Genomic DNA, 14,624 nt, shown 5'->3' on the forward strand with positions numbered 1-14,624 from the left:
AATATTTGTGTAATGCTCACTGAAATAGCTTAAGGTTGCACATGTCACAACAGCATGAATTTATTTAAGATGAGGTTCTTGACCATGGATGTCTTTCAGAGAAGCACACATTGAGAAATTTCATGTACATTTACATAGTGAAGCAACAGAATGGAAGCATCAACAGAAAATAAGATACCCACACAGCTTTGGGGGAAGCTGGAAGTATTTTCAACCAGAAAATATATAGTTGGGGAAAATAATTTACCTACCATGTAAAAAACAATAAACAAGTTGTCTTTCCATATTCTTGATTGCAAACATGTTGCCTATATGCAGGATTTATATACTTACATGTAGATGGTAGAGAATTCCCTGTCAACAGATTTTTCATGTTCCTGGAGGGTTGCACCATACTTCAGCACCTCTGTAGGGCCTTCGTATGTCCCACTTAATGTTGGCATAGGAAAGTTTTAGATAGATACAGTATCTAGAATGTTTTCCTTTCCACAGCTGATTTTCAGCAGCAGTGAATATAAGCCCCTGATACACACGTACAGTTTATGAGTTAGCATCAGTTTAAATAGCTCCTGTCTCTTCCAGGCTCTCTCTCCCTCTTATGGGTTGTAATATCTCACCATCCTCTCAGGTAGAATTATCTACTCCTTTCTCCTGCCCCCACACTTTTTATTTTGAAGAAATCCAAACTTATGAAAAAGTTGAAAAAATAGTACAGTGCACATCCATCCTGCACCTAGATTGTTTTTCCCTCTGGATGAGTCATTTGAGAGTAGGTTGCAGACATCATGGCACTTTATCCCTAAATACCTTAGCATCTCTCTCCTAAGGAGCAAAACCCTCCTCTTTTCTGCTCACTGAGAACTGATCACAACTAACAGCGATACAACACTGTTCTCTAAAACACCGTTCATACTCAGGTTTCCACAGTTGCCTCAGCATTATCCTTTATTTTCTTCTCCCCAGGCCAGGATCCATTCAAAGATCACATACTGCAGGGGTGCCTGGGTGGCTTGGTTGGTTAAGCGTCCGACTTCAGCTCAGGTCATGATCTCAAGGTCCGTGAGTTCGAGCCCCGCGTCGGGCTCTGTGCTGACAAGCTCAGAGCCCGGAGCCTGTTTCAGATTCTGTGTCTCCCTCTCTCTCTGCCCCTCCCCTGTTCATTCTCTGTCTCTCTCTGTCTCAAAAATAAATAAATGTTAAAAAAAAAAAATTTCAAAGATCACATACTGCAACTAGTTGTCTTGTCTCTTTGGTATCATTTCCTTCCTTTTTCTTTCTCCTTTCCCTTCCCTTCTTTTAAAAGTCCAGGCCAAGTTCTTTTGTAATCTATTCTTAAAGCAAACATGATTAAGGAAATGGGGTGTTTTGCCCTATGAAGGCTTGGCTTTTTTCTTTTTCTTTTACTTGTTAACTTGCATGATTTCATGGCTTGCCATGAAGCCTCTAAGGAGATGTATTCCTGTTGGGTGCATAAAATTAAAGATAGTTTTTTCTTCCTAAAAATGTACATCCTGATAGACTCCTCCAAAGGCTCGCTCCTCAGGACACTCATCAGGGACTGATGAACGCAGCAGGTACATGTGCCTGTAGGAGTTTGCTTTTGGTATTCACAGGCCTTGTTCCACCAAATTCCCTATCCATCCCAGTAGTGAATACCCAGCTAGCATTTTTTTTTTTCCTCTTCAAATTTTTATTTAAATTCTAGTTAGGTAACATACAGTGCAATATTGCTTTCAGGAGAACTCTGGGGTTCATCACTTACATACAGCACCCAGTGCTCACCACAAGTGGCCTCCTTAGTACCCATCACCAGCTAGCCCATCCCCCACCCACGTCCCTCCTCCAACCCTCAGTTTGTTCTCTATCATTAAGAGTCTCTTATGGTTTGTTTCCTTCTCTCTTTTTTCCCCCTCCCATATGTTCATCTGCTTTGTTTGCGAAATCTTACGGTATTTGTCTTTCACTGACTGATTTATTTCACATAGCATAATACACTCTAGCTCCATCCATGTCACTGCAAATGACAAGGTTTCATTCTTTTTGATGGCTGAGTAAAATTCCGTTGTGTATGTATACACATGCCTATATATACCACCCTTTATACACACACACACACACACACACACACACACACCCCATATTTCCTTTATCCATTCATCAGTTGATGAATATTTGGGCTCTTTGTTTTCATAGTTAGGCTATTGTTAATAATACTGCCATAAACATTGGGGTGCATGTACCCTGTATTTTTGTATCCTTTGGTAAATACCTAGTAGTGCCATTGCTGAATCATAGGGTACTTCTATTTTTAACTTTTTGAGGAACCTCCATACTGTTTTCCAGAGTGGCTGCGCCAGTTTGCATTCCCACCAACATTGCAGAGGGTTCTCCTTTTTCCACATCCTCACCAACACTTACTGTTTCTTATGTTGTTAATTTTAGCCATTTGACAGGTGTGAGGTGATGTCTCATTGTGGTTTTGATTTGTATTTCCCTGATGATGAGTAATGTTGATCATCTTTTCATGTGTCTGTTAGCTGTCTGGATGTCTTCTTTGGAAAAATGTCTAGTCATGTCTTCTGCCCATTAATTGGATTATTTGGTTTTTGGGTGTTGAGTTTGCTAAGTTCTTTATAGATTTTGGATACTAACGCTTTATCTGATATGTCATTTGCAAATATCTTCTTCCATTCTCTAGTCTGCCTTTTAGTTTTGTTGATTGTTTCCTTTGCTGTACAGAAGCTTTTTATCTTGATGAGGTCCCAATTGTTCATATTTGCTTTTGTTTTCCTTGCTACCAGAGACATGTCTAGTAAGAAGTTGCTACAGCTGAAGTTAAAGCGGTTTGCCACCTGTATTCTCCTCTAGGATTTTGATGGTTTCCTGTCTCACATTTAGGTATTTCATCCATTTTGAGTTTATTTTTGTGTAAGAAAGTGGTCCAGATTAATTCTTCTGCATGTCGCTGTCCGGTTTTCCCAACACCATTTGTTGAAGAGACTGTCTTTTTTCCATTGGATATTCCTTCTTGCTTTGTTGAAGATTAGTTGAGCATATAGTTGTGGGTCCATGTCTGGGTTTTCTATTCTGTTCCATTGATCTGTGTGTCTGTTTTTGTACCAGTACCATACTGTCTTGATGAATACAGCTTGAAGTCTGGAATCCTGATGCCTCCAGCTTTGCTTTGCTTTTCCAGGGTTGCTTTGGTTATTTGGGGTCTTTTGTGGTTCCATACAAATTTTAGAATTAGCTTTGTGAAAAATGCTGGTAGTATTTTGATAGGAATTGCGTTAAATGTGTAAATTTCTTTGGGTAGTATAGACATTTTAACAATGTTTGTTCTTCCAATCCATGAGCATGGAATGTTTTTCCATTTCTTTGTGCCCTGTTCAGTTTCTTTCATAAGTGTTCAATAGTATTCAGCCCATAGATCTTTCATTCAGCATACAGACCGTTGGTTAGGTTTATTCCTAGGTATCTTACAGGTTTTGGTACAGCTGCAAATGGGATCAATTCCTTGATTTCTTTTTTCTGCTGCTTCATTATTGGTATATAGAAATGCAGCAGATTTCTGTACACTGATTTTATATTCTACAACTACTGAATTCATGTATTAGTTCTAAAAGTTTTTTGGTGGAGTCTTTCGGGTTTCCTCAGAGTATCTTGTCTGCAAATAGTGACAGTCTGAGTTCTTCCTTGCTGATTTGTATGCCAGTACTATGTTAGATAGTAATTAGTGAGAGTGGACATTTGTCTTGTTCATGACTGTAGAGAAAAAGTTCTGTTTTTCTGCTTTGAGGGTGATATTAGGTGTGGGTCTTTCATATATGGCCTTCATGATGTTGAGGTATGTTCCATCTATCCCTACTTTGTTGACAGTTTTTATCAAGAATGAAGGCTGAAATGCCTTTCTAGAGTTTAGTTGGTTCAGGCCAGTTGTTTCATTTCTCAGCAAGTCAGATATGTCACCATAATACTATTCTTCTATACAAAGATGAAAGTAGATCTCATTATGAATCATTAGAGCTTTTGACTCATGAAATTTCTTACCACTATCACTGATTACTCTCGAGATTTCAGTGATATGAAACAGTTTGTCATGCCACTAAATTTCTCCAGGTAGATAATCTTGTGAGTAAATTTTAGGATAGATTAGAAAAGACTCAGCAGTTTCGGTATGGGGTCAATCTAAAATGAATGGGTTTGTGTGTTTTAGCCTTTTTGACATTAATATATTTATTTTTAAAAGTTATAAACAAGAGAAAGACAAATTTCAGAGTTGGGGGGGGGGAGTCTTTCTCCAGTAAAGATTGTGGCCCCATCCCAAAGTTTTATTGAAAAAGAACAGTGATTTTTTTTCTTAAACATTATTCCTGTATCTACTTCATGCCTTCTTCATACATCTCTTCTCCCCAGCCTGTCTGCATTTCAAACATATTTACTGTCTCAGAAGACAGGAAGCCACAAATGTGTGGTGGACATCAATGAGATGACGGTAAAAATTGGCTCATTTAACTAATTTACAACTATTCAACTTGTTAGAAGGTAGCTCCTTTCATTTGAGAATGGGAGTTTTTTCCAGCCACAGGCATGCATGCAGTGTTATCCGGGAAAATTTTGGGTCACCATAAAACAGAGACAATGAAGTAATACAAGTTTCCTGAGGCATTAAGAAATATGGTCTCTGTTGCACTGGCGATAACACACTAATTATCACAAAAGGTGTTGGTTATCATTTAAGGGGGAAATAGCATGTTGACATAATACATAATTTCAGCATCTGTTGTGCCTTACTTTTGATTGTAAATCTAGAGTAATGGATCTATGGAGCTGTTTAGACCTTTTCTCATTAGAGTCTTTTGCCTCCTAGGAAAGCTTGCATATGAAAGATTCAAATGAGATGGGCATTCTGCCTTTAATAACACTTGAGTTCTGAAATCAGTATTTTCTGAATGTCTACCATGTGTTGAGTGATTTTGTTTAATTCACAGAACAACCCTGCAAAATTACTATTCTCTAACAGATAAGGAAACTGAGGCTGAGAGAGGTTAGGAAATTTGTGTAAGGTCACACAGCTAGTAACAGTAGAGATTAGATTCAGATCTTTCTGACTCCATTTTGTCCCAGTTTGTCAATTAGTAAAAGTCTTCTCATAGATCAGTTTGACTGCAGTGAGTAATGCCAAATTAATAACTGTTGGAAATGTTGTGGGAAAGAGACCAGTTTAATGTATATACCCAATCTTGCTTTTTACTGGCTGTCAGTCCCTCTTAAGCCTTCCTGTCTGATTTGGCTAAGTGGCCAAGCTTGAGACTCCACAAATGAACATATAGTAGCTAGGCCATTGGCCTCCAACCCCAAAGGGAAGTCCAAGCAAACCAGGCTGTGTCCTGTGAGAAGTTTTAACTAGGTTAGAGATGGGTCTAGAGTTGCCAAGGTTTTTTCTTCTTTTTCGTACGATTCACAGGTAAATGTCAGATCTTAGATGCCAGTGGTCTGTGGAAAAGCAAGAGAGATTGCTCCAGCTCTAAAGACCAAGCTGGTCTAGGCTAGCCATAGCTGGTGGTGACTGTGGGCACCAGGTCCCCCTTGCCAGGTGGGCAGAGGCTAGAGGAGGATGGAATCCCACCTGAGGAGATTGGGCCTTCTGGCACTTTGGACCAACACAACATCCTTGCCTTTGATCTTGACCAGACGTCGGGAGTGGAATTGGTGCAAGAGGATAAAGAGGAACTTTGGAACTGAAGAACAGTCAAAACTGCCAAACCACACCCTTCTTTGGAACAAGAATTGTTTCCTGTGAAGTGCATATTTGATATTTTTTCCCTTTTGTGAAAGAGGGATTTAAACAAAAGAAAATATAGCATTCTCTTTCTCCTTTTCCCTAGGCAGTGTCCATGTTTAGGCATAAATAATATATATTTATGTGGGTATATCCTTACAAACATTAATATCTGCATAAAGCTAGTAACTTCTGATGGTAAAATTTCACTTTAAAAAAATTAACTGACCAGTTTTCACAAGCTTAATTTTCATAGCTCTCGTGAGTGTTTGTATTTGTTTTGGGTGATGATAAAATGGCTTCGTGGTGAGAAGGGATGTGGGGATGCAGAAATGGGGGAACAGTTTTCTCTACCATAAGGAAAATTTATCTGTGTAGTAATTTTTTTCTTTGAATATGAATTAGAGGGAGTTCATGTTTTGAAAAAAATTTATGGTTAGCAGTAAGATAAAGGCCCATTTTACTGCCTTATTTTTACTTAATAAATCTTAATTACTTTCTATCCATAAATTAAAGCATTTACCATGCTGTATCTTAATCATCAGTTTTGTCATATATAGCATTAATTTCACAGAATAATTGCCATTTGGGCTTTTTGTAAAACATCACCTTATAGTCTTCACTCCAAAAGAAGTGCTAACTAGAATTTCAGCGAGTACACAAGTCTTGTCATGTTACCTCCGTTTTTAAAGGAGGCACTGATACCAGTTGGACTAACTTTGGGGATCACCAGTTAAGGATGAAATAGGAAGGGGAGAGAAATGGTATGAATTACAGACTGTTATGAAAGGCAGTTTTATTTCTTTGAAGTGCATCACAAAATATTTCCTGGTATAGGTCCCAGGGACTGACTTCACTGAATAGACTTATTTATAATTACTAGAATTCCAGGAAATTCTAGTGAATATTATATTGACTTAAGTGCATTATATAATCTTCTTCATTCAGCTTATTTGCTTAGCAAATCCTTTCCTAATAGTTAGTATATAGACTTAGAGTTTGTTCCAGCCCAAGTTGAGTTATCACAGATGTTCCTTAGAAATTAGTAGCATTTCATGATTTTTTGGCTCCCAGTCTGTGAAAAAGGAGTCCACGAAATTTTCAGTTTTATGTTGATTGGATAGACGTGAGAGTGGCATCAAATATTAGCTATTATCAAAAGTCACAGAAGTGAATATAAAAATGTGTGTATTTGCTGTGCAGTTGTGGCCCTTGTATCCCCATATCACACCTCACTGTTCCTCTGCTCTGCTGAGTATCACTGGGGAACTGCCCACACACACTTCTGTTTCTGGTGCCTCCGCTCAGCTGGTAAAAGACCAGAAATGGGAGGAAAGGAGCCACAGGGTATTTCTCCTTCCCTAGCCTCCTCTGGCAACACCTCTGGTAGTGGCTGGGTCTCATCCCTGGCTCCACCTCCCAGGAGACAGGTCTGCTGTGTTTCTGGGGTCCTCTGGGTGCCCTATGCCCCGGATCCAGTGATGCTGCTTCTCCACACCCCCATCCCTCCATCAAGGGGTAGAAATGGCTTCCTGCTGTTGAGAGTCTCCTAAATTGCATTACTGCGCCCTCTGTGATGTCCCAGCTCTTTGTCATCTGTGTAATAAAGTCTCTTTTTTCAGGTGGTTCTGTTTTACATACTAAGGGTGGTTTCTTTTTCTTGACACATATATTTTATAGAACAATTTTGCTTTTATTTCATTGCTTATAGTCTTTTGGATGTTGATAAAGGGAATGTTAAATTATTCATTACCTCAGTTAATGTTTAATCAGCTTGGTATTGCATGTAGGTGGGGGGGCGGAGCAAAGAGGAATAAGATAAAACGATTTGACTACCCTCAGGGAGCTCAGTCTGCTTGGAAGCTGGTGCTTTACCAGAGTGCATGGGTGCTGGAGAAGGAGTACCTAGACTGCAGTGGGGGCAGGACATCCAAGGCTTGCCAGGTGCTGAGATCTTGTTCAAGTGAATGAGAATACAGGGCATTACCAGCAGAAGCAGCAGTCTGCACAAAGGGTGTCAAATGCATGTTTGCATGAGGGTCTATGGGATTAGGGACAGTGGAAGAAGAGGAAGCTAGAAAGGCAGGGGTTAAATCATGAAGGACATAGGAGACTCCCCCGAAGACTTGCACTTTATCTTTACAGTGATGAGAAGTGGTGAAGAAGGTTTTTAAGTAGGGGCATTGCATGGACAGATTTCCTCTTTAGAAAGATTGCTTTTGAATGGGTGTGGAGGAGATGTTGAGAGCTGGAATGGAGGCAGACAAACTTGGCCAAGGTGGTTTGTGCAGAAATCTCAGTTGGAGGGGATGATGCTTGAATAGAGGCCTGAATTAAACCAGAGGATTTGAGAGGAAGGCGGGGTGGTGGGGAGGGGTGAGTCAGGATATACTGAGAAGGTGGAATATGTGCAGCTTGGTGAATTGGGGCGGTTGGGGGGGGAAGATGTGTTGGTAGTTGTTATTAAATGATGGTCCATTTTACTCAGAGGTTAGGAAATGCTTGCTTAAAACTAGAAGACTGTTTCTCAAATTGGGGTCACAATGTGTCCTTGGAGGTCTGATGCATGTTTCTTCTACCTCTGCCTCTCTTATTTTCTGATTAAATAAAAGAGCCTCTCCACTTATTTTATAAATCATTTCGTGGGTACTTGTGTCTAAGGGTTTCAGAAACCTAGAAATAGAACATCCCCTGCTAAAGGTCCACTCATCACCAAATCTTCCACATGCCAGAGACTGTGTATTGTTTTACAAATTGAAAAGAACACAGTGCTTGCTCTCTAGGAGTTCAACCTCTGAAAACAAACCTAGAGAGAAAAAAACTGCTAAGAGAAAGATGTTAGAAACGATACCTGCCTGAACTTATCTACAGCGGAGTTTGGTTTAAGTTGCTGCTCCAGAGTTACAGCCAGGTATTTGCAGTTTACATAGCTATCAGTACGCTTTATTCTTTGAAGATTCAAAGTAGAGTGTCGTAATTGAGAGCCGGAGTTCCAGGGGTCTGACTTCCTGGCTCTGCCACTTATCATATGTGTCACCTTGGCCAAATTACTTTATCTCTAGAACCCCCTTCATTACCTGTAAGATGCCCTATGATTACTGAAAGGGTTAAATGGCTAACGTATGTGTTGTGCATGGCACACCTCCTGACACAATGCAGTGTGCAATAAATACTCGCCGATGATCATTCCCGAAGCCAGAGCGAAGCCTCTTCTAAGACTCAGTTGAGACCAGTGTGCTGTGTGAGTTCCAAGGATTGTTACTTTCCTTCTGCATTAAAGCTGTTGGGGCTAAACCTGAGATCCTTTGTAGTCACTTTATGTTAATTGTAAAGAAAATCCTGGGACATGCTTTCTTCAGGAGAAGTTAACTCTTTGGATTTTTAAGTTACCTCTTTGATCCCATTATACATGATTGGTTTTTGCTTCAGGAAACTTCTAGAAACCAGTGTGAAGGCCTGGAGATTGAGACATCACTGCCTCTCTGAAACCTTGCCTTGATATGCATCACCTCCATCCTCATTGGAGTTCAACACACATTAATTGAGCACCGCTATTTTTCAATTCCTTATTAGGCTCCAGGGATGCAAGGATGAACTGATAATTCCCATCCTCGTGAAAATTAGTCTAATGGAAATATATGTAAATAAGGTCAGTCCACTGTATTACTAGCACAAATGGAAGTGTGTAGACGATCAAGAGGGGTACAAAGGGAAGATTAGTAAGGAGAGTTTCGCAAGTTTGGTGACATCTCAGTAGATTTTGAATGGAATGAGAAAAGGGAGAGTCCACAGGTCAGCGTGGTTTGTATAGGTGATGGACCATGTGGGGTGGTGGGGAGTGGAATGTGACGGGAGATGAAATTGAAGATGGGGGGTGGGAACTGGATCTTATAAAAGCTTAGCCTGTGGGCGTTGGGAGCTATTGAGTGATTTTAAGCAATGGAATGCTGTAGGATTTACATTTTTAGCAAGATCTTCCCAGTATAGCAGGTGAACTTGAGAAGGATGTTGGAGATGCTGGCACGTTCATGTCCCCACTACAGATTCATTGAGGCCAGTGACAGAGTCCTATTTACCTTTGTATCTCTAAAATCTAGTACTTTATAGACACTTCAGAAGTTCCTCAGAATAAAGACAGCCCAAGTTGAATTTTCCAATTCTGCATCCCATTCTCGCAACATGCTGACCTGGACCTCCATCTGTCATAAGCAGCTTGACTAAGACCATAATAAATTCTTTTTTCTTGGCATTCTTTTAACTGGCACTCTCTGTTTACTAGCCCCTCTGTGCAGCTATAGTGTGGAGATGATTGATGCTTATAATTCTGACCCTGAAGTACTTCAAGTCTTCTAAATCATCAAAAAAAGATTAAAGTATATTCAATATTGCTGTAATGTTTATGTGTTTTCCTGCATTCTTATTCTTTGGAAATTGATGGTTTCTCAAATGCCTGCATCCTCTTGCGCACACAGGCACAGTGGGAGTCTGTGATCACCCACAACCCCTCACTCCCTCGCAGGGCCAGGTACAGGGAGTTTGTTAGCAATGCACGTGCAGAAATGAGCAAGCAAAACAAAGCTGGGTTCTCTTCATGTCTAGAAGGAGGAAGCAGGTTGGCCCCCCGAGGGGCAGACCGGACAGAGATGAGAGAGAAAACAGTGGGAATAATAAAGCAAGAACTGGTACAGATTAACAAGACAGGCAGTTTACAGCAAGCCCCCACTACGGTAGAGCCCAGGAGGAGCAGGGCTCCGGGCTGGGACACGAGCTTCTCATTCTTGTGTGCCTTGACCCAAATCATCAGGCTGGGATTTGGCAGTGTTCTCTGCCAGCTATATTTGTATTACAGTAACAACTGTTCAGTAAAATACCAAACATTAACAAGTGACAACATCAATAATTAGAGAGCACCCTGTTCCCCGCCCCCCCCCCACATCTCTTCATGAAAACCATTATTACTGCAGAGCTAACAATATTACTTGCCCCAGAATGAAGAAATCCAAATAGAAGTCCATTTTGTAACCTGGTTTCTGAAGAAAATGCATATAATGTTACTAGGAGGGAGATTCACTGTTTGAGTTCTCTTTCGGGGGTGGTATATTGCAGTGGGTAGAGACGCCTCTTACCTTTCTGTTGTACAGATTTGTCTTCAAAATCTGTGTTTGATCAAGTTCTGTCTGTGCTGGAGTGCCCCACTCATTATTCCCGCCTGGAGAGCCGGTCCCTAAACCACAGGGATTCTGTTTGTCACTCACTAGGCAAGGGCTTGTGTGGACCTTAGAGCTGACTTTACCATTTGCCAACTCAGTGATTTGGGTGACTCTCTTAGGATCTCTGGGTCTTAGTTTTTTCTTTACTGAAATAAAATAATACAAATTCCTTCTTTACAGGGTTGCTGTGAAGCTGAAATAAAATGGTGGATGTGGAAAGCCCTATATAAATAAAAGTATACTAAATATACTAATGAACATCATAAATATTCTAATAAAGAGTAGAAGTATGTTTCATTAGCAAATACAAAAATTTTTCATCTTCAAAAATTTTCCCGAAGCAGAGTGGGGAAATGAACTAACTAGATAGGGATTTCTTACTATGGAGTAGATGTTCTGTCTGTTACTTTATGCATTCTGCAAGATAGGTATTAAACCCTTATTTCAGAGATGAGGAAACTAAGTCTTCACACACTTATACATAGCAGAAGTGGGGTTTGGACCTGCTTACTCCAGAACTTAATGCTTTCACCTTATCTCTAGTTGCCGGTCTTATTCCTTACCCCACATCCCCACCCCCCCGAAGTTCTTTAAAAAGCTGTTCATGTCCTTTTGGGCTGGGAAGTTTGCTAGCCATTTCTTGGTCGTTCACTCCTGAAAGTGGGGTAGGGTGGGATCTAGAAGGAACCTGTGAGGTACGACAGCCCCTGGAAGGACAAGAGGCTGAGGAAGAGTCGGGGTGCAGGGCACACTCGGTCTATACCTCTAGCGAGTCCGCCAGGCCTGGACCGAAACTGAGGAGGCAGGCATGCCCCATTTCCCAGCCCTTGAGGAAATGGCTGTGGCCGTTTTTCCAGAAGATTTTTCCCGGAGTTTCCAGAAGTTCGTTCTTCCTCTGGCGAAGTGTTTTCCAACCTCGCTGAGGTGGCTTGGTGAGCTGCTTCTTGGCTCCTCCTCTTAGGAATCAGTGCCTCTCCTGTATTCTGACCAATTCCTCGTTCTGTTTTAGGATTAAGTTTATTCCATGTAACCCTGCTGGGCTTTTCTGGGTCCCTCCCTGTTAACTTTGATGTGGCAGTTCCCAAAGTTCCCCGTGGAACCCACCACCTCATGCATTTTCTTTTTTATATAAAGTTTTCCCGGTTCCAGAGGATCAGAGCCTACTTGCGAACTGGAGCTGCCCACACAGAGAACCAGAGATAATGCCTGTTGAAGGGCCAGATTGAATATTCAGGGAGGATGTCAGTGTGTGGGAGAAGCATTTGTTCAGACTGGATCATAGAGATGCTGTGCGTCGTGTCTCCATAGGTTCTCAACAGGAGATGCGTCGAAGCGGCGGTGATGACAGGCCTGGCACTGAACTGCCACATAAACAAGAAGTCCTTGTTTGACAGGAAGCACTACTTCTATGCAGACCTCCCTGTAAGTACGCTTGGCGGCCCGCCCTGTGTACGGCCTCAGAGCTGGGGGGCTTGACGCGAGGGATGGGGGCCGCGCCTCTCATGTTTTCAGTCAGAGCTCTGTCCGTGTCAGCGGGAGGTTCTGCCTGGCCCTGATGAAGGCAGGTGCCCCCCGATGTTTACTAGATTGGATGCAGTTGTCCTGATTGCTGACTCCTTGCTTAGCCTCATGCTTCTGCCGGCTCCCTCATAATTGAACGGGGAGTAGAAGCCAGCGTTCTCGGGCTCAGCCCAGCCGCGGTGTTTGGCGCTAATTGCCTGTTAGGTCAAATCTAACTCTGTGGCTGATGCAACAGTAAATGCATACTGTAGCTTTGCAGATGGAGTGATAGCTTCCCTCTTTGAAGTTGAAGTTACCAGTAATAGGACTGTCTCCTCCAGGGACATTTCTGTCATCTCACGAGGAGCACATAAGTGGACAATAGTAAGCGGAAACATGAACCAGAAGCCTCGACTAACGACAGTAATTGTCTGTGCAGTAAACCCAATATTAACCTGCTTTTTCCTTAAAATTATAGTTTCTTCTTTAGGAGATGCCAGGGTGAAGTAGAGCCAGTTTTTCATAATGTTGAACTGAACCGAAACTGTAACGTTGAGTGGGTTTCCCAAAATAGTATTTCATTTGATCTGAGCCTCTGATTAGTAAGTATGCCCTTTCTTCAGATTTAGAAAAACGATAGCGAAGATATGGCTTCCCGTTATTCTCTTTGAACTGAAGATGAGGGTGAGCTGGTTGTTAGTGGGTGAGGGTGGAAGTGCGATTAAATACAAAATGCGACTGGAACCTTATTTCTCCAATTGCTTGCTTGCTGCTTTCCCCTCTGGCTGCCACCCGTTAGCAAATTCTATCGCTTGGTAGGATGAAGGGAATGAAACTGCATTTTTTTCCATCTTTTGAGAGTGCTAATCAGTTCGGTTAAGGTGGGAGACTTAGCATGCAACTAAAATGAGATGTTTTAATTATCTGTGGCTTTCTGTTCTTTCTGGCCCAGGTGGCTCAGATAACCAGAGTTAGTCTTGCCAAATTTTACATGGAACATACTTCTGTAAAACGTCTTTGTTGTTTATCTGAATAAACAGTTCATTCAAATCCAAATATGACTGAGCATCCTGTATTTTATTCAACAACCCTATTCAGAGTTTAATTTTTATACATTGTGACTTGCTATTTCAGCACAGAGTTGACCCAGTGCAGTGGTTCTCAAAGGGCGGTCCCCGTGCCACTAGGATCAGCATCTCCTGGGGACTTGGTAGAAATATAAATCTCAGGTGCTGCCCCAGAGCTACAGAATGAGAAACTCTTCGGGTGGGGCCAGTCTGTTTCGACCAGCCTGCCAGAGGACTCCTGATGCAGAGGAAGTGTGAAAAATGCCAGCCAGGTGGCTAAGAGCAGAGTGTGGAGCCAGACCATCTGGTGTTCAAATCCTGACATGGATACTTACTAGCCCTGTGGCTTAGGACAAGGCACTTAACTCCTTCCCTGCTCCGTATCTCCCTCATAGGGTTGTCGTGAGGATTAAATGGTATGAAGAACTCAGAACAGTGTCTGGGACCCCATAAGCACTGCGGGGGCTTCAGCTGCTACTCTCTGTTCTCCAGTTCTCCATATCAACCTCCTGTCTCTTTAATGTGTGCTGATGCATGTGTGCGTTTGGAAGTCCTTCCACCTATACTTAGGAGGTGAGGGAATCCTTGCAACATCCATCAGTATTTTAGTACTACATGTTTTCTTAGCCGAGTGTGAGTGTCACAGCATTTTCTAGCGAGGGAAATGGGAAGTTGGGTCATGGAGGGCAGCTGGCATGATTGCTTCCCTTAAAGAGCAGGAACAAAACAAGCGTAAAGGCACTAGCAACTGCTGTCTCCCGCGCTGAGAGTAGATGGCAAAATGCTTAGCCAGCACTTCCTAATAAGGAGGGTCTGTCAAGAGCCCAGTAATCAGATGCAGGGTTTAGGCTAATGAGCTAAGTGGAAACAATAAATTCTTCTCTTAGAGGCCTCTGACAATGAGATTATTGTTATTCCCCAATTTGTAGGGAAGATGGGATTTGTGTTTATTGCATCATGATTGGGGGTTGGGGGAGGTTCAGGGAAGGTAAGGGAGGGGGGAAGCCAGAAGAGGCCAGGTTAAATTACAGCTAAATTGCCTAAACTAATTTTCTTCTCCTTTTC

The 14,624-nt window shown here is 41.8% G+C and overlaps 1 protein-coding gene across 4 annotated transcripts in view; it reads left to right on the forward strand.

Annotated features, from left to right (window-relative positions):
- The window catches only part of GATB (glutamyl-tRNA amidotransferase subunit B), an 83,949-nt gene that overhangs the window by 19,553 nt on the left and 49,772 nt on the right, over window positions 1–14,624 (forward strand). For all 4 annotated transcript variants that reach the window (XM_027067242.2, XM_027067230.2, XM_027067245.2 and 1 more), the window contains exon 3: window positions 12,301–12,414. In XM_027067242.2, coding sequence (XP_026923043.2) covers window positions 12,301–12,414 — 114 coding nt within the window. The remainder of the gene's footprint in view (window positions 1–12,300; window positions 12,415–14,624) is intronic.

This window comes from Acinonyx jubatus, chromosome B1 (genome assembly GCF_027475565.1).
Source record: "Acinonyx jubatus isolate Ajub_Pintada_27869175 chromosome B1, VMU_Ajub_asm_v1.0, whole genome shotgun sequence".
Classification (NCBI taxonomy): Eukaryota; Metazoa; Chordata; class Mammalia; order Carnivora; family Felidae; genus Acinonyx; species Acinonyx jubatus.